Here is a 20,152-nt window from a genome sequence, read left to right on the forward strand (position 1 = left end):
ATCCTTCTCAAACTCTTCCAAAATCTAAAACACTCCCAAACTCATTTTACAAGGCCAGCTTGCCCTGATACAAAAACCAGACAAGGATCCCATAAGAAAAGAAAATTGTAGGCCAATAAACCCTGAATGCAGATGCAAAAAATTTCAACAAAATATTAGAAAACCAAATTCATTACAAATACATTAAAAGGATCACACACCATGGTCAAGTGGGATTTATTCCAGGGATGCAAGGATGTTTCAACATCCACAAACTATGGTACATCACATTAACAAAAAGAATGATAAAATACAGGTGCTCATCTCAATAAATGCAGAAAAAGCACCTGACAAAACTCAACATCCACTCATGATAAAAACTCAACAAACCAGGTATACAGGGACCACACTTCAACATCATAAAAGCCATATGTGACGAAACCATACTCAATAGGATCAGAAACCAGGATGCCCACTCACCACTTTTGTTCAATATGTTACTGAAGTCCTAGCCAGAGCGATTAAGCAAGAAAAATAAATACAATCATCCAAACTGAAAAGGAATAAAACTATTTGCAGATGATATGATTCTGTATACAAAAAAACACAAAGACTCCAACAAAAAACGTGGAAATTAAAGAATGAAGCTGAGGCACACACACATAAATGGAAAGATATGCCCTGTTCATGAATGGGAATACTTAATATTGTTAAAATATCCATACTACCCAAAGCAATCTATAGATTCTATGCAAATCCTACCAAAATTCTAATATTTTTTTCAGAAATAGGAAAAAAGTTCTAAAGTTTCTATGGAATGACAAGTGACCCCAAATAGTTAAAACAATCCTGAGAAAGAAGAATAAAGCTGGCATCACATTTCCTGACTTCACATTATATTACAAAGCTACGGTAATCAAAATAGTATCATAGTGGTATAAAAACAGACACAGACCAATGAAGTAGCCCAGAAATAATCCCATGCTTATATGGCCAATTAATTTATAACAAACAAGCCAAGAATACACATGGGGAAATGACAGTCTCTTCAGTAAACAGTTTGGGGAAACCTAGACAACCATTTATAAAAGAATGAAACTGGACCCCTGTCTTATAATATACCCCAAAATCAACTCAAAATTGATTAAAGAAATGCATGTAAGACCTGATACTATAAAACTCTTAGAAGAAAACATAGGGAGTAAGGCTCCTTGACATTGGTCTTGGTAGTAATTTTTTTGCATTTGGTACTGAAGGCAAAACTGAACAAGTAGGAATATGTGAAACAGAAACTTTTGCACAGCAAATTACCAACAAAATGAAAAGGCAGCCTATGGAATGGAGAAAATACGTGGTAAGCAGTTGATATCCAACACACATAAAGAATTCATACAACTCAGCAGCAAAAACCACCACCCAACTGCCAAATGTGCAGAGGAACCGAATACATGTTTTTCAAAGACATCAGGTGACCAACAGGCACATGAAAAGGTGCTCAGCACCACTGATCATCAAGGAGGTGCAAATCAAAACCACAATGCAGTGTCAGCTCAAACCTGATAGAGTGTTTATCATCAAAAAGATAAGACAAATTATCTGGTTTCTCTTCAGATAGTATAAATCTTTTGCCTTTTACTAAAATGGTAAGACGAGCAAATGTTGGCAAGGATGTGGAGAAAAGGAAACCCTTGTACACCGTTGATGGGAATGTAAACTGGTGTAGCCACTATGGAAAACAGTAAGGAGGTTCCTCAAAAATTAAAAGCAGAACTACGATATGATCCAGCAATTACACTTCTGCGTGCACAGCCAAAGGAAACAATCACTACCTTGAAGTGATATGCGCCTTCATGTTCACAACAACCAAGACATGGAAACAGCCTAATGTCTACTGATGGACAAAGAGATAACAAGGTGCCATGTATAATATTATTCAGTCATAAAAAGAGAAGGAAATCCTGCCATTCACAACAACATGGATGAACCTGAATGGCACTTCGCTCAGTGAAAGTCAGACAGAAAAAAGACAAACACTGTGTGATCTCACTTATGTGTGGAATGTAAAAAAACCAAACTCACAGAAACAGAGAACAGACTGGTAGTACCAGAGGCTGGGGGTGGGAATAGGGTGAAGGTAGTCAAAAGGTATGACCCTCCAGTTTTAAGATAATTACAGTGGGGGGTGTATCGTACAGCACGATGACTAGTTAACAATACTGTATTGTATATTTGAATGTTGCTGAGTAAATCTTAAAAGTCCTCATCACAAAGAAAAGATTTGTGTGTGTGAGGTGATGGATGTTAACTAAACTTACTGTGCTAATCATAATCATTTCACAATCTATACATGTATCAGATCATGTTGTATGCCTGAAACAAATCCAATATTACATGTCAATTATATCTCAATAAAACTGGTGGGGGCAGGGGGAGAAGAGTCTATTCCTACCTCACAGACTGGCGACAGTGAAGCAAACTTCAGCCCCATCATTCTCTCACATGGCCTACCTCTGGGAACAAGATCATCTTCCTTCTCTGGCTTCCAGAGCCAGGGGCCCTCCCTGCAGGGCCAGCGGTGATGCTCAGAGACAGGGGCTTCCATGAGGGGCCACGGTGACGAGAGACAAGAGCCACACCACAGAGAAACCAGAACACCCAACCAGAGTTACAAGCAGGCAATTATCTAAGTCCAAGTACAGAAAGACATTTTTTATGGAAATACATATAAATAGGTGATGCATTTAAAATTTAATTCTAAGTGCAATGCTGTCTGTATTTTACCCTTTAGAGTTTAGTAGGTGACTAACCTCTTCCCAGGTGGTATGAATTTCACAGCTGGTGACAGATGAGAAGTTTGCAGGAGGCCCCCAAATTTGTTTTTAAAAGAAACAGCTAAGCAAGTTTATAGTGACCTTTTCAAGGGCAAAATTGTCAAAAGCAAAACTGAAGGAACTAGCTGTTCTCATTTCAGCGAGAACCTGAAGCAAACACAGGGAGTTCTTTTTCTATTTAAAGTTGGTATCTGGTTTAAGTTACATATTACAAGTATGAAAACTGAAACACAAAGTAAGTTTTAAAAAAATGAATCTGAAATAGCTTTTCTAGTAACTAATGACACAGGTTTCAATGCTTTTGAATGTCCAAGCCTCTACAACACTTGCGATTTCTGCCATTGCAGGCCCCCGGTTCTGCTCCTGCACGTGGTGTGTGTATGCGTGCTTCGGCTGACTTCACTCAGTGACTGGCAGAATACCGTGCACACTGCACAAGGAAGACCTGATGTAACACGATGGCCTACATGTATTTTAGTACAGGAGACCTGTATTGGACTTCTGACCTCTAGCACTGAAAACTGATGATTTTGTGTTGTTTTAAAGCCACTAAATATGTGATCACCGGTTAGGTGGCAATAGGAAACCAATGTACCTAGGGAGATCGATCACGTTACCTACCAAGGTCTCACAGTGACTGACGCAGGCCTGTGTATCTTCCCTGTCCACTGTCCTCTCCTTCACACCACCACACTGACAGCCGCCCCCAAAAAACACCTTTGTGTACCAAAAAAGCCTTGTACTTCCCCAAAACATTTACTATGTAAAACAGAGAAAAATCAAACTGTTCCTAATTGATCTAAGCAGTGTTATGTAATTTCCTTTCTTGTACTATGGTTTGTGTTGAATTGCTTCGTTTTGCTTAACTTAATATGAAACATGGTTTCAACTCTGTCCAAAAATACCTTGCAGTACAAGTTAAATAGTTAAATGAGCAGTACATATAGTCTAATTTTTACTAAATGTTATGGGTAGATTTTTTTTCATTCCTCAGAGGCCTTTAACCAAGAAACTCATGTGCTTTGCTCTATTCAGGAAAATGCTGCTGTGTTGTGACTTGCATCATTCAGGTTCCCCCAGCACCACGGTTCCCTCCTTTCTGCAACCCTAATTGGGCGGATTTTGAACTCCTGGGGTTGATCACCTGATTTTCATAACTCGTCCCTTGTACTTCCAGTATCTGTTTCTTTGTTTTACTTACTGGAAGATTTCTTTACCTTCCAACCCTTCTACTAGACTTCTTCATTTCATCTGTTATTTCGTTTCCAAACACTGTCTTCTCAATTTGTTCTATCCTTTCCTTTATATACATATTGTTCTGATTCAACGAGTCCAATATCTTAATCATCTGAAGAACAGTCATGCCGTTTTGTTTTAGTTCCTTTCCATTCTCTGTCATCATCTATTTCCTCCAAGTTCTTTTAACTCAGTTAATTTAAGTTTTCTTCCAATCTGGTTGTAGCCGTGAAATGCGCAGTCTCCCCTGGCCTGCGGGCCCTGCTTTGTCTTGCATGCAGACATGCTAATCATGAGAGGAACTCTGCTCGTTGCTTGAGTTTTCCAAAAGTAGCCCCTCCCATTTCCCCTTCCCTCAACAGAAAAGAAGCCTAACTCTCTACTGTGTTAAGATGGATCTGAGGCACCTTAGGGGCCCCACATTCTCAGTTGGTGTCTTCTCGGTCAGTAAGCCTTTCCTTACTTCAAACTCTGGATGTTTTGGGTGCGGTCTTTTGAAGCATCGGGCACGCAGACTTTGGAATGGTAACACGGTGATCATGGCGTGTCCAAATGAGGCTTCTACGTGTGCACAGGCATGCTGAGTGGTGGGTTCAGCAAAAGGTGATGAAACGATGAGGTGGCTTTTTCCCTGGGGAGCCCACAACTGCCAGGTCTTTTCCGTAGACCCAGTCTGTTCTCTGGAGAAGGACCTGCAAAAGGCCAGTCTGCGGGATCTCGGCCTCACTGCTGGCATTTACGGGAAAGGTGGTCACAGAAGGCCGACTTCCTTCTTGTCAGTATCTCCTTCTCAAGCAATGAGGTTGTGGCTGCATCTGGCAAATTTTCTACAGTCCATTCTTCACAATTATCTCTCATCCAGGGTTACTGCCTCTCTCCATTCTCTTTTTCTTTGTGGGTTTTATCTTTATACACATTTTTGTTTTTTAAACTCCTTTGTCATGGGAAGTGGGGTTTCAGGAGGGAGAGGGTGTGTGTGTGACCAGTTTAACATCCTCTCTGACAATGGGATCTCTCTTCCTGGTAACTGAAAACAAAGCAAAACAAAACCACCTGTGGTGAGAGACCTACTCTTCAAGCTTTGAGGGTCCTGTTCATTTCAAATAGAATTTACTTAAAAACAACCAACTGAAGCCTTGGCTGGGTAGCTTAGTTGCTCAAAGCATCATCCCGATATGCTAAGATTGTGGGTTCAATCTCCAGTCAGGGCACATAAAAGAAACAACACACAAGAAACCAATGAATGCACAACAAATTCTCTCAAGTCAATAAATTAAAAAAAAAAAAAGAAAACTAACTGAGATAAAAACAAAGTTCCTATCCCCCAAAAAAATTATTCAAAGAGAGGAAATTATAATTTATCAACTCAACATTCAGAATAAGAGCACTTACTATAAGCCAGATACTCGGTAAGCACTTTACATAAATTACCTTATTCAATATACTTACTCTGTTATCAACTTTAATACACTGAGTCCTATGAGACAGGATTATTATTTCTATGTTTCTCATCATTATTCCTATTTGCAAAGGCTTAATTAATCTACTCAAGGTCAAACAGTAAATAAGTACTGGCACTAAAATTCAAACCCATATCTAAATAACTCTAGAAAACCAGATCTCATATGAAGAGGAGAAAAAAGAGGGGAAAACTTTTTGCTGTTTCTTAACTACCCATAAACTTTGGGGCTCCTAAAAATGAGATCAATTTCCTACTGCTCAGCACTACTGAAAGCACAAACGTCCTGTGTGTCTTAGTAATTTTGTCTGCAATATCACCTACCCGTTCTATACACGTTTAAGGCAGAAAAAGATGTGAGCAGAATGGTGCTCGCCACGTGTCTGAGTCACAGACGAACAGATTCTTTAAAAAGTGTTTCTGAAAGTGTTCAATATGCCACTGACATCATAAATTTCAGTCTCAGATAATTATTAATTGTATTTTCCCACAACAATGAATAGTTTATTACCTAAACTTTACCTGCCTAGTACAGATTTTTTTCCTTTTCTTCTGATTTTAAAAATAGTATTACTTTATTCAAATTTATTATTTGAATATACAACACACCGTGTGAGACCAGAAACCTCTCCCCACTAACTCTAGACAAATGCTTACTCTTCATTCTTGCTGTTTCTACGTTTATAAAACCCAAGAATCAGTAGAACACCCAAAACTTAATGCTATTGGTGTATTAGAAGCACCTTTATTTTAGTCATTTTAAGAATCCACTACCTCATTAAAAGAAGCTGACTTTCATACCATTTACACAAGTGACAGAACTTGTAATTGAAGACTGTGTTTTCTAAATAAACATAACAATCTCCCAGATGGGGTCAGATAACTGGCACACAATAGACCTTTTAAGGAATGTTTCAGTGTGCAAAAAAGCAGCTGGTCAACAGGAGATCACACTGACTACTTAACGAGACCTCCCAGATGGGGAAGATTTTCTTCTTAAACATAAGGACAGATGGTATTTTTTAATGACCATATAGAAACATTTTAATTGGGGCTTATTTGCCACATATATTTATTTTTAGTTGCTTGACCACAGTGATTTTTTACTGTTTATATTAAAAAAAAATCCCCATGTTTCTTTTCCTTTGGTGGTAATCATTTGTATCACAATAAAAATAATGCTGGTTTTGAACTCCAGAGAGCCACGCTCTGACTCGTTCTGTAGTCAATGGTCAGTAATGTGGGTATGTTCCCTGTGGGGGTACTCAAAATGATCTGGTGGGACATGAAAGGAAAATACTGGAACTTCTGTTCTTATTTTTCACCCTTTTTTCAAGTGAGCCCTACTATATTTTGTATGCAGGCTGACATGAATGCCTGGTGGCTACTGACTGCATTTATTTCTACAGCAGTTCCTAGAAACAGTAAATAGCAGATTAATGCTTAAGCGTACTGGAAACTAACTAAAAAAATCAAAGCTGCTACAGTATAATGGTCTAACTTAATCTGTTTCAATTTATCTAAATGTGTCTTTTTCTGCACTCTGAAAGAAATGATCTCATGGTAGCATATAAATGGAAATGCTGATGAACAAAAGTGTGGCAGAGCTGAACTGGGGAATTTTATTTCAAGAAATCTCTGATTTGTTTATACTGCTTACTCTGAATAATGTACAGGTTAGTTTGAAGAAGGAAAAAAAAAAAGAAGAAATCTCTTATTTGTGTATAATCCTGAGACTCACAACCTAACAGTCCAAAAAAGTTACTTTTCACTCTCATTATATTAAAATGCAAGGTAATGCAAGGTCATACCTCAAAGAGATGCCATATTTCCTCCCAGGCTGATAAAAATCTAAAGATCTGGGCCCTGGCCGGGTAGTTCAGCTGGTGAGAATGTCAGCCTGATACACCAAGGTTTTGAGTTCAATCCCCAGTCAGGGCACATACAACAATCAACCAATGAATCCACAAGTAAGTGGAACAATCAACCAATGTTTCTCTCTCTCTCTCTAGAAATCAATAAATGAAAAACTTTTTTAAATCTAAAAGTCTGAAAATACCACGTGTTGATGGGGATATGGAACAATGGTTGGGACACTTAAACTGCTGGCAGGAAGGTGACTTGTTTTTTTTGGTTTTTGTTTTTTTTTTAATAAACATTTTTTAAAAGATTTTATTTATTTATTTTTAGGGAGGGAAGGGAGGGGGGGGAGAGAGAGAGAGAGAGAGAGACACACACATCAATGTGCGGTTGCTGGGGGTTATGGCCTGCAACCCAGGAATGTACCCTGGCTGGGAATCGAACCTGGGACACTTTGGTTCCCAGCCCGCGCTCAATCCACTGAGCTACGCCAGCCAGGGCTGGAAGGTGACTTGTTAACAGCAAATGTACAACAACACGCTCTCAGATGGTGAGAGTGAACGTCCTTCGACCTTAGAGCCAGTAATTTCACCCCTCGGCATACCCTACAGACACTCAAGCATGTGCTGTTCTCTGGGCAACACATACACACCAAGGCACAGAAGAGCATCCCTCACGATAGCATCATGCCATCAACAACCCAGGTTTTCAAAACTATCATGGATAACAAAACTGTCATGGTGTAGTCATACAATGAAATGTTCAAGAAAAATGCAAATGAAGTTCAGGTGCCTGGATCATCCTTGTAAATTTAATATTGAATTACAGAAGAAAACACACAAGATTACATCCAGCAGAAGTCCATTTAAACTTAAAACAGGTGACCGAAACCACACCGTTCAGGGATACACATACAGATACAAATCCATAAACACACCAAGGAAGTGACGACCACAGCAGGGACCAGCTCCTCCAAGTGCTGGAGCAGCGGGCACACTGGCAGGCCTCTGAGGTGTTGGCGATGCCCCATTTCTTTATTTTTTAATTCTCAGGGAGACAGTTTGGTTAGTGATTTTCAAAGACAGAAACAACAATGTGAGAGAGAGACATCAATTAGTTGCCTCCCGTACACACCCCAACCAGGAATCGAACCTGCAAGCTTTTTGGTGTATGGGACACTCCACCTGAGCCACCCAGCCAGGAATTAGATGAACGAAGTCAGATAAAGTGAAGCTAATGAAGCTCAGAGATGAGTGTGTGGGATTCATCACACTTACTATCTACTTCTGAAGGATCACTGATTAGCTTTGCTGATGTTAACATTTTATGTAACAAAAAATGGCAGCAACCACATAGCTTGCTATGCTTGCTTCATCTTGAGGTATATAGTAATACACCAATCCAAACTGAATAAAGATCAATTTAAGAAAAGCATTAAACCCAGTATTTTCTCTCTGACATTTATAAACTTGTAAAAGCATTCCAGTTTCTGAAAAGATATGGCTTTCTGATTCTTTCTTATTCCTTTCTCAACTTGAACTCATTGGTAATGCTATGGACACTCACTCACCAACCCTCCTTGACTGTAAGAGCACCAAACAACGGTAGAGGAACACCAAGACCCTTCCACTCCACCCTTCTAGTACTACCTTGGCACTAGAAATGCCAAGAGCCTTTCTAGTTTGTTTCAAGCACATACAGACAAATTCCAATTTTCTCCACACAATATTAAATATACAGGAAATACTATGCCCCACACCCCAAAGCAGCTGACTACCTATGAGGAAACTCAGTGGCCACTCCTGAGGCAGGGCAGGCAGTTCCAGTATATAAAAGTTTTAGGAATTTCCAGGTTTAGCAATACAGTTAAAACATTTGAATCAGTTCTCTATGATGCCTTTCTTAAAAGGAGGGGTTACTTTTCCTTTGTAAACTGATAATAATTTCTATTTTTATTAAATACATTCATGTTATATTTAATTTTTTTAGATTTTTATTTATTTTTTAGAGAGAGAGGAACGGAAGGAGAAAGGGAGAAAGAGAGAGAGAGAGAGAGAGAAACATCAATGTGTAGTTGCCTCTCACATGCCCTCTACTGGAGACCTGGCCCTCAACCCAAGCATGTGCCCTGACTGGAAATTGAACTGGTGACCCTTTGGTTCCCAGGCCCGTGCTCAATCCACTGAGCTAGACCAGCCAGAAGTTATATGTTTTGATATCACTGTGGTTATATAATGCGATTTTGTGTGAAATTCCACAAATCTAGATCATGCATATTTGTTTTTAGAAAAAGGAAGATGACATTTTTACTATATTCACACCTCATTTAAGTTATATGGAATGTGATTCCAGAAAACATGACATTCTAAATAAAATCTTTGCCTTCTGAGGTCATCATAATAGTACCTACAGAGATGCATCACACTTGAGCAAGCTCTCTTCCATTTTACATAAATTCCATAAGATCACAGAATGCCCTCACCTCTCAGTTCCTCTAGCTGCCTTTCCGGGAATTGCTGGTTTGCCCTTTCAGGCTACAGTAATGGCTTGAATGCTTTTAAGAATCTCAAAGGCCTTCTAGCCATCCCCAAATGTCTACTGAACACACTGCAGGCTAGTCAGTCAGGACTCTCTGGCTTAGCGTACAGGAGGTCGAGAAGGTGGCTCGCTGGCCTGGGGTGGACAGTATAGTCAGATGGTGCAGACTCTCAGTCCAGGCACACAGTGACACTCAAGCCACTGAAACAGGGAAATGTGCTTTCACTTGTGTTTTTGCTCAGAACCAGTCAATGAGTTCCCAAAGTCTTTCCATACACAACCTGCCTCTCAGCTACCTCAGTGACTCTCTTCCTGCCACTGTCCCTCGGCTCACAGCCACTCTGCCTTGAGGCTCCCTCACACAATCAACCTTGGTACCTCCAGATCCCTCGCACACTCGAGTCCCTCTGACAAAAATGCTCTTTCCATAGGCTTCTGTGCGCCTCGTTCCCTTACACCCTCACTGACGTATCATGTCATCAGAGAGGCCTACCTGTACACCCTCAGTGCCCCCATTTCTCCTCCTGTTCTCTTTTCCTGCTTTCTTCTTTCGCAGAGCAGTTACCATGAACAGACATGCTGAGCACTTATTTATTCACTGTCTCTGCCATGGGCGTGAGAGCCATGATGGCAGGAACAACGCCTATGGGCTCACGGTTACTTCCTCAGCACCTGGCCCGCACTGTAGAAACACCAGTGTTACTGCAGGCACTAGTAATGGTGACTGCACATCTACATCTAATTAAAATAACACATTTCAGAGACAAACGGCATTATAAATTATCAGTACCATGTGGTAAAACATTAAATGGGGAAGACATGAAAAATTAATTGAAAAGGGGGGTTGTACATCAATATTCAATGTTTTTGAGGATATCGGAGGAGTTTATTACCTTGCTTGTAGTGGTGGTAATATGAGTGGTACATATATGCCCAAACTCACCAGACTGTGTATTAATTATGCACAGGTATTTTTTTTAGTATACTAATTATACCTCAATAAAGCTGGGGAGTAAGGGAAGCCCACCAGTATTCCAACGAACAGTAAGTACTGTAGCTCAAGAACTAACGTCAATCATGTAAACAGCTTACAAATCTTTCCATTTTTAAAGAATTAAGTTGCAAGGTGCCATCCAATTTTAAATTTACAACCTTAGCTATATGCAGCAACAGCAAGTATAACATTTACACTACCACAAGTTAAAAAGGTTCAGATTACCATGGGTCTGAAAAATTGGGACTGTATTCTATTCTACACTATACTGTGCGAAAGTGAGAAGCAGGAAAAAGAAGAAGTGTAATTCCTATGCTACTACACAAAAAAATGCAGCCTATGTTCTTCCCAGTATCGGGTTTTCCTTTTTCACACATGGAATGTGCAAGAGCAGGGGGTGGTAAGGAGCGAGTGGGAGAGATGGCATGCAGCACTTAATTTCAGTAAACACTTCAGAACGCTGTACAGATGACCAAGCAGCTTTCGGATAAGGCAGTCTTGACACTGCCTCCCAGCACAGCGAGGACACATTTGTGCGGACTGTGAACGTGCAGACCATCGTCAGTGTGGCCATTATCTGCCGACACCACGCTCTCCTTCCACCGCAGCAACACGCTGTCCTGTCAGTTTTGGGTCGTATTTCTCAGCAAGTCCAAAACACTAAGGAATCAGATGCCCACAGAGTTCCTGTAGAATAGTTCACACAAATGTGCGCTATTGAACAATAACACAATACTGACATGTTGTATGTGTGCAAAACTCAAGTTGCATATCCTTTGTGCATTAGCAAATGTATTTCCAATGTCGCATATTTATAATTCCAAGGCTGTATGCTCCTGATATTTAAATTCCTCATCTATGTCTATTTTAGCTATTCATGAGTATACCTATTATCACATCCTAGAACAGGATTCACTTTGGTATATACATTATGAAGACCAACAATAAAGAAATCAATCTTTGAAAAATATGGCAACATGATTTCTGGTTTGCCTTAATTTTTTCAGATTTGACTGGCATGTAAGAACTTGGAAACTGCCACTCCCGTCCACACAAGAAAAAGTTGAACAAAGTGAAAAGCAGCAACTCTTCACTCCACAGGAGAACTGAGATCACGGAGAGAACCCCCGCCCCCACAACTGGAGAGAGGCCGATGCAGAAAAGCACAAATTACCGCGAGGAGAAACCTGCAGCAGCGTGCCCAGGCCCGGAGTGGGAACCCTACCTTGTAACTGATGCACTGCCGGAGTGCAGTGTTAGTGGAGTCACGTTTGAGAGGTAAAGACTCCCGGGGGGCCCAGTCTTGGGGAACCCCACACTTCTGTGAGGCTGGCCTCCAGGAACTCCACCATGTTCTCAAAACGCAGGCCAGAGAGAAACCTCGTTGTGTTTCTCAGCAAAGAGTGGGGAATGGGAGCCATTTTTTAAGTAAGCCAGAGCATTCTGTTCTTCTCAATAAAGGCTACTCTCATGAAAAACTATTTCACCAGCGCCTGATCAACTGGGGTTTTCCCAGAAACTAGCCCGCTCTGGGGAAGAGAATTACCCAACTCCAGCCCCTCTAGCCTTTTTTTATTGTACCAAGGAGTAAAAACTGAAACAAAACTGAGAAGTACTTGTGTCCATCAGCGCCCAGGGGCACAGGCTCACTAACACTGAAACCCGACCACAGCATACGTAAAGCCTACCCTCCCATCAACATATACCAGGGGAATATTTAAGAAGTTTCTAGAGAAACCCAAACACAAACATGAAGGAATTTCACCCTCTGACACCTACAGCTACAGCAAACAGTGCAGCCTACCCCTAACCAGATAAATGTAAAGCCTCGTAATACAGGCCTACTTACCTGAGTTCCCTTTACCCAGTAGTATCATGTCTGACTTTCAACGAAAAATTACAGGCACACTAAAGGCAACGTGGCAGCAGGACTCAAGCATTTCATAATCTTCAAAAAATGTTGAGAATGTAATTGTTGGTAATGTCATAGATAATAAATTATACACAATACCTTAAATGCAGAGGTGAACATACAATCACTAAAATATACGTTCATTTTACGCTTAAGTAAATTACAACCTGTCCCTTCACCAACAGGAGAAGCCAGGATGCTCAACCACCACTGACACCAACTGCCGTGACACTGAAAGTCTGCAGCGATGCCGCAGATTCCCACAAACAGAAGGTTCACAGATCAGAAAAAGGCAAAAAAGTTACTACATGGACATATTTAGAAAATACACAGTGTTCAGTAAGGTATCTGGATAAAAAAAATTAGTGTATAAATTATTAGTTTCCTATACATTGGTAAAATCCAATTAGAAATGTAACAGACAATTTCATGCAGAATAGTAATATAAATTCATAAAATATCTAGAACAAATCTAACAAGAAATGTGCAAAACTTACATAACGACATTTTTAAGCCTTACTCAAGGAATACGGAAAGGTCTATACAAATGAAGACATATACCGTGTTTCTCAATGAGATGACTCAATGCTAAACTTGTCAATTCTCACCCAGTTACACTCTGAATTTAAGCAACCCTAAAGTAAACACCCATAAAAATGTGCATTATTAAATATCTCATACAAGGAAAAACAGAGAGAAATAATAAGGACCCATATAAATCCAGCTTAAAAACATGACTTATCAAGAGTTGAAAAAAGATCTGTAAAAGAGATTTTTTCTCTGAAACAGCAAAATACACTAAGTAACAGCAGCAATTACAACAGTATAGTAGTGGCATAAGTGTACACACATGTACAAGAAGAGTAAAATAGATTTCAGAAATGGACTGAAATATACAAAAGCACTGTATTTAATGAAAAGTGACATTTCAAATCACTAATAAGACTGGCTATGTAATGAACTGTCTTTAAATAGCTGATTAGCATGAAAGTATAGTTAAACCCCTACCCTCACACCACACAAATCAACCAGTCTTCCATTCTTCATGCATCCGAGTTAAATGTAAGAACCAAAATTGTAAGAGCAGTGAACAGAAAGATGGTGGATAGATAAGGAGCACCAGAAATCTGCATCCTCTCCCCAACAACTGCAGGGGCAGAATCTGCCTGATACACGTATTTTTAGAATTCCAGAGTCTGTTCAAGGCTTACAACTCCCCAAGAAGGACTGGAAGGTAGACCACAGTTCATTTCAGTCCACACCAGCCCTTAGCACAGTAGCAGTCACCGCCAGCCATCCCCTGCTGTGTTCCCACAGAGGCTTGCACACAGCTTATGGAAGCCAGAGTAGACAAAAAGGACCCAGTCCTCCACATACCCCTGTTTCTGATCACAGAGGAGCAGAGAGACAGGCAGCCACTGGTCACTGTTGGTATACCTTCCCACACTGTCGCAAGCTGCCCTCATCTGGTTGCGGTGACTTCCAAGGGATTTAAAAAATCAGCACCTGTTCTTCACCCCCACCCTTCCTTTTCTCCCCTTTTGGGAGCTAGATATAACAGACTCACACATGCAAAAACAAGTGCATATATGAAGAAAACTAGAAAGTAACTGTGCATGCCCATAGAAAGGCAAATGACCTTAAAATTACACCTCATTCATTCTTTTATGTTATTACAAACAAAACAATAAAACATAAATTCACTTATTCAGCCAGCCAGCAGGTAAGAGATTCTCCAACGTATTAGATTTGATCCTTTAGATACAAAGTACCTATGGTCAGAGGCCCTAAAGAACTAGAGTACCTATGTTCTCTAGTTTCTCTCTAGTGGGAGAAACTAGAGAACAATTATTATGCCAGAAGCTCTGTGTGCCCTGGCTGGTGTAGCTCAGTGGATTGAGTGCAGGCTGAGAACCAAAGGGTGGCCAGTTTGATTCCCAGTCAGGGCACATGCCTGGGTTTTGGGCCGGGTCCCCAGTGGGAGCCAGTGAGAGGCAACCACACACTGGTATTTCTCTCCCTCTCTTTCTCCCGCTCTTCCCCTCTCTCTAAAAATAAAATAAATAAAATCTTTAAAAAAAAGTAAGGTCTGTGTTATCAATACCATAGAAAAATGAACTAAAGAGCAGGTGAGAACACAGACATATAGTCACTACATCAGAAGACAGCTGGGGAAGAGTGTGCAGAGGTGACTTTTGACCTGGACGAACAGAAAACCGCAGGTTGGAGAGCAGGATTTCAGCTCTCCAGCTCTCTAGTGGTAGAAACAGTATGTGCATCATTTAGAAGGCGCAAAAAAGTGGGGCATGTACCAAAAATAGACCACTTACTATCTAATATGACTCTGGGCAAAAAACTGAATCTATTTCAACTGAAAAACAAGGATAATAGTATCTTCCTCAAAGGGTTTGTGCGAGGAAAATGAAATGGCAAATCAAAAAGAATGTGAGTGACATTGGGTTAGGATGTCCCATCCCCCATCCCCCACCCCCCCCACCCCCGGGGCCCAAGGCTCCCTGGGCTGTTTGACCTCAGCAAGGTTTCCTCCTCTCCCTTTTCCCCCAGAAGGCTTCCACTCGGTAGACGAGCACAACCTTCGCAGTTGTGTACAATGGTCTAGGCCCAGCTCTTGACACATAGCATTTACTCAAAAGACATGGATTTCTTTTTTCTTTCTTCCTTTTTTTAAAAGCAGATGTTCAGTTCCACTGAACTACTTAATCTGAGACACTGCTTAGAACTGCCCTGCAAGCACCGCCAGGGTGCTGACTCTCACCGAAGCACCAGCGGTACGTTCCCTAAGCACCCCACCCAATCTGTACGTGGATCACTTCATACTTACAGGCTGAGGCTGTTCTGCAATACAGCAGTTGAAACACAACCAGAATTCACTCATGCTTACAGTCCAAAGTAAAAACGAGCACCAAGGAAGTTTCCAAATCTCCACTCGGGAAGCTTCAGAAAGCACGCTCCTCAGTATGATCGATGTCCAGTGATGTCAAAAGAATAATTTTATCACTTCTCTGTGTTTTTGCTCCTGAAGTCAAGTATCTTATACAGTCAATTTAATTAAGAAAAAGCCAAAATGTTTCCTTTTTTTGCTTATGGTTCTACAGAGACTTGTTTCTGAACCACCAGGAAGGTATAAATGTTGTCTTGACTCAGGTCTAGAAAAAAAGAAGAGTAAAAGAAAACAAGTTACTTATCCTTAGAAGCTTTTATTTCTTAAACCTATGATAAAATTAAGAATGAATTTTCCCAAAAATTAAACATTGGAAAAAATTGAGATTTTTAATAAACTGATTCAAGAATTTTTTTCAAGCCTTTTTTGAGTACCAGGTGTTAGGGATACAGCAGTGAAAAAGACAGAAATCTTTGCCTTCAAAGAGCATTTGTTTTATGACAACAAAGGTATAAATTATTGTAATATTTTTAAATCACCAATTCAAACACCATGATTATCAAATAGTCTCTGATTCCAAAAAGAAATACTGATCATTTTCATATAGGTTTCGTCAATCGAGTCCTTTGTTCTCAAAGACAGCCCAGACAGTAAATGGCAGAGCGATCACCTCTTTTTAGATATTTGCAGTTATAAGCTATATTCATCAATAATTATAAACCTAATTATCCTCTTTCCACTGAAATTAGAATCGTACATGAAAGATGCACGGTGGTTAGATAAGCCTTCATTTTGGATCCAAATGCTAGGTCCCCCCCCCCGACCAGAATGAGTGTCAGTCAGAACGCTTTACCCCCCAAGGTGGCTAGCCACACTGCGTCAGCCAGAATCCAGGCCAGGTCTATAGCCATACCACCCTGAACGCACCCGATCTCATCATAATCCATGCCAGGCAATCTTTATTTCGAGTAAGAGAGCAAATCTACCTTTTCTTCTTCACTGACAAGCTGTAGACTTGAAGGTGACCTTAGCCAACCATGTTCCAAACTGTATGCAGAAGATGGTGCTGAGATTACAATGCTGACAAGCAGCAGTGAGAGAGGATGTTCACCTCCAGCCATCCCTAAAACCAGTTGGACCTGTACACCTGAGGTTTGGTTTCGTGAAGTGACAGCTCTCCCTCTTAGCCTGAAGCAGGTTTTCATCACCTGCAGGCTACAACCATCATGTGAAGATGTCCAGAACACAGGTGGATATACGGCTCGGAAGCCAAGGAATCTTGGAATCATCAGCAGATTATAACTGAAGCAATGAATGCCAAATTCTAGGTAGAGCAGTGTCATGAGAAGCAGGGGCTCTAAGGAATAGCAGCATGTAAAAGAGGGGAGAGAAAGAGAAGTCTACAATAGAGGATGGGGTGCTATCAGAAAGAAGAGGGGGAGAGCCAGCTAATGTAGAGTCACTGCAGCCTCTTGAAGAAGGAAGTGGGTAACCTTTTAACTGCCTTGAGACAGCGAAGACTGAGCACCATACCCTGGAGTGTGCGGCAGACTCTCGGTGGCCTGGCTGCCGCAGTTTCAGTGAAGTAGTGCGAGCAGAAATCGGATGAGTGGGTTGAGAAGTGAGTGGAGAGAGAGAAGCAGAGTTCCACACAGGTAGAAAATGTAAGAATACTGGATGTTATGTTTTCAGAAAAGGTAGTAGGTAGAGGAAGGAAAAAAAGCCATTCTTGAAAAGATCAAAGACCAAAGATGTATTAGTTTGATCATTCAAAGTTAACATTTTTTGCCCCAAATGGTAAAATATAAATCACATATTTATAAATTTTTGAAAGAGCTGTCATTTATTTATAAGCTATGTCTTCTATAAATCGATAACAGATACAGGGTCATATAACCCTGAGCATTAAGTGAAATAAAATGATCCCCAAAGTCGTGGCTGAACTTGGTAGGATAGAAATGACAGCTTGTGCAGGTGAAGATCTTTAGTCAAGGTAGATGCATGCATGCTCAAAATGTCACAAATGTGGGAGTAATAACGCAGGAACCTGGGTCCCTGATTCTATAAAGTCCACAGAACAAGTCTTCTAACTACACAAAAATGGCACGTTAAATTGTAAGTATATGTTTAAGGAGGAAAATCAGAAGGAATAAAATTCATATTCTTGACCTAGTTAAAATGCAGGCCCTGGGATACCTATTTTTAAGCAGGGATGAACATTCCTCATCTCACCCAAACTCCAAAACAAGGAAGTTGCAGTCTTGAAACTGGCTTTATCCACTGAACTGGGTAAATACTGTGGAAGTTTGTAAGAAAAGAACAGAATGTTTCACGTATGTCCTTCCTAGAAAGAATATAAGAGCGAAGGTCTAAATTCTCAAGGCCATGAACATCATTTCAGTGTTGCTACTTAACAAGTATAATTTCACCCTGAATCAAAGACCTTGACCAGTAAGAATTCATTGTGAAATGAAATCTCCTTTAACCAATTCTGTTTGAGAACAAATATGCCTTTGTTTGAAACTGAAAATTCTTTACTCATCATTGCTGTTGTAGCACATTCAGACAAGGAACTAATTTTCAAATCAACTATACTTAAAATCGGGTGGTATTGTCTGATTTGTTCCATCATATTTTCTCATCTATACATAAAATTAGCTCCACCTTCAAATACTAATTTTATGTTGGGGGTGCATTTTCTTTTTTTAAATATATATTCCATCTGTTTAGTACTTATAATTAGTAAATGGCTTCCTAATTTATAATCCATTATACTTTATCACCCCACATTTTCCTAAATTCAAATTTCCTTCCTAATTAAAGTAAAACTACTCTTTATTTTGAGAATTTTAAAACATGTATTTTCCTACCCCCATATACTGTGAAAATGAAATTCACAATATTTCCTCTTTTTTAAGTTTAGTGTAAGAATGACTGCTTACAACACAATAATTTGTGCTTCTATTTTCATAGATGAGACTACAGAAAGAATATACAGCTTTACTTAAATATTTCCACCTAGAGATCAGATCTGCTGAAATGTATATTCAAACCAAGGGGATGTTTGCAACTCCACAGGTTTCTATTAAATAAATATACAAATCTTAAAATGTTTCAGACATGCCTTAGAATGTCATACCAATACATTTTCCATCTTCTTGCTTTTCTAAACAAACTTCCTTTATAGAATTTTTTCAAAAGTGTATATACTTAAAACATTTATATATAAACACCTTAGAGTATTGAATTAATCACAAAAATTTCAACACTGCCACTAATAATATACTAATAGTTACTTTCACTTCTTCAGATGAAAGTTGCTTAAAACATGTCATTTTGAAAACTTTATACTTTTTTAAATCTTAAGATAACAAAAGGCGTGTTACTTTGCAACATCTGAACTTGGCTTTAAACACAGCTCAGCATATTCCGCACATAAATAAGGGCTCAGACTGGTCTTCTGCACCAGAGAATACTTTTTATTTATAAAAAAAACTGTGTATTTATTCTTACATGTTTAAACTTCAGTCACCTTCAAAGTACTCCCCATTTGATGCAGTACACCTATCAAGACGTTTTTTCCACTGCTAAACACTGTTTTTGAACTTGTTGATTTAGATGCCTTTTAGTACTTCTGCCATTTTTTGTTTCACCTCTTCCACATTGGCAAAACATTTCCCTTTGAGGACTTCCTTTTGTCATCCAGGTTAACAAAAAAAATGTCACCAGGGGTGAGATTGGGTTGATAGAAAGAGTGGAACATGAGGGTCATGCAGTGTTTGGTCAAATACTGCAAAACTCTCAGTGTGGTATGGGCAGGTGCGCTCATAAATTACCCATCACAAAGTAGGCAAACGTGTTGAGTCTTCCCAAAAAAACTCATGAAGCCAGATGCAGCCTCTCACAATAACACCAGCTGGTACACAAATACAGATGAGTTCCTAGAACACTCACCTAGTGGGGGAATCCTGTACTACAAGGAGCCCACCTTCCAGAAGAGAATTCCAGTTTTGGGGGGGTTCCCCCCTTCATAAAGGTCAAAGATTACTTTAATGGCATGAATATCCACCAGTCCCAGTTACTGTGCTGAAAGATATCCTTTGCCTATCGGGTTGATTTGGCCCTTTCATTAAAAAACAAATGACTGCACATTTTGGGTCCATTTCTGCGCTGTCAGATTATATCAGTCCATTTGTTGACTCTGTGTCTGTGCCAGCACCACCCTGTCCGCACTGTGGTGCCACGACTTGAAGTCCTGTAGTGGTAAGTCTTCCAAATTTCTCAAGATTGTTTGGATTGTTTGGGTCCTTCCTATCTCCATATACATTTTAGAATCAATCTGCCAATTTCTACCAAAACTTCTGTGATTCTAACTGGGATTGCATTTATTGTAACGATTATTGGAGGAAAATTACACTTTATCAATACTGAGTGTTGCAAT

General features: G+C 39.9%; 1 protein-coding gene across 9 annotated transcripts in view; it reads right to left on the minus strand.

Moving 5' to 3' along the window:
* CDC42SE2 (CDC42 small effector 2) overlaps positions 1 to 20,152 on the minus strand; it is a 96,637-nt gene that overhangs the window by 15,941 nt on the left and 60,544 nt on the right. For all 9 annotated transcript variants that reach the window (XM_045826587.1, XM_045826554.1, XM_045826563.1 and 6 more), the window contains one exon: positions 15,652 to 15,976. In XM_045826587.1, coding sequence (XP_045682543.1) covers positions 15,652 to 15,705 — 54 coding nt within the window. In that variant the 5' untranslated portion in view covers positions 15,706 to 15,976. The remainder of the gene's footprint in view (positions 1 to 15,651; positions 15,977 to 20,152) is intronic.

This window comes from Phyllostomus hastatus, unplaced genomic scaffold (assembly GCF_019186645.2).
Source record: "Phyllostomus hastatus isolate PE091 unplaced genomic scaffold, TTU_PhHast_1.1 phas_contig_150, whole genome shotgun sequence".
Classification (NCBI taxonomy): Eukaryota; Metazoa; Chordata; class Mammalia; order Chiroptera; family Phyllostomidae; genus Phyllostomus; species Phyllostomus hastatus.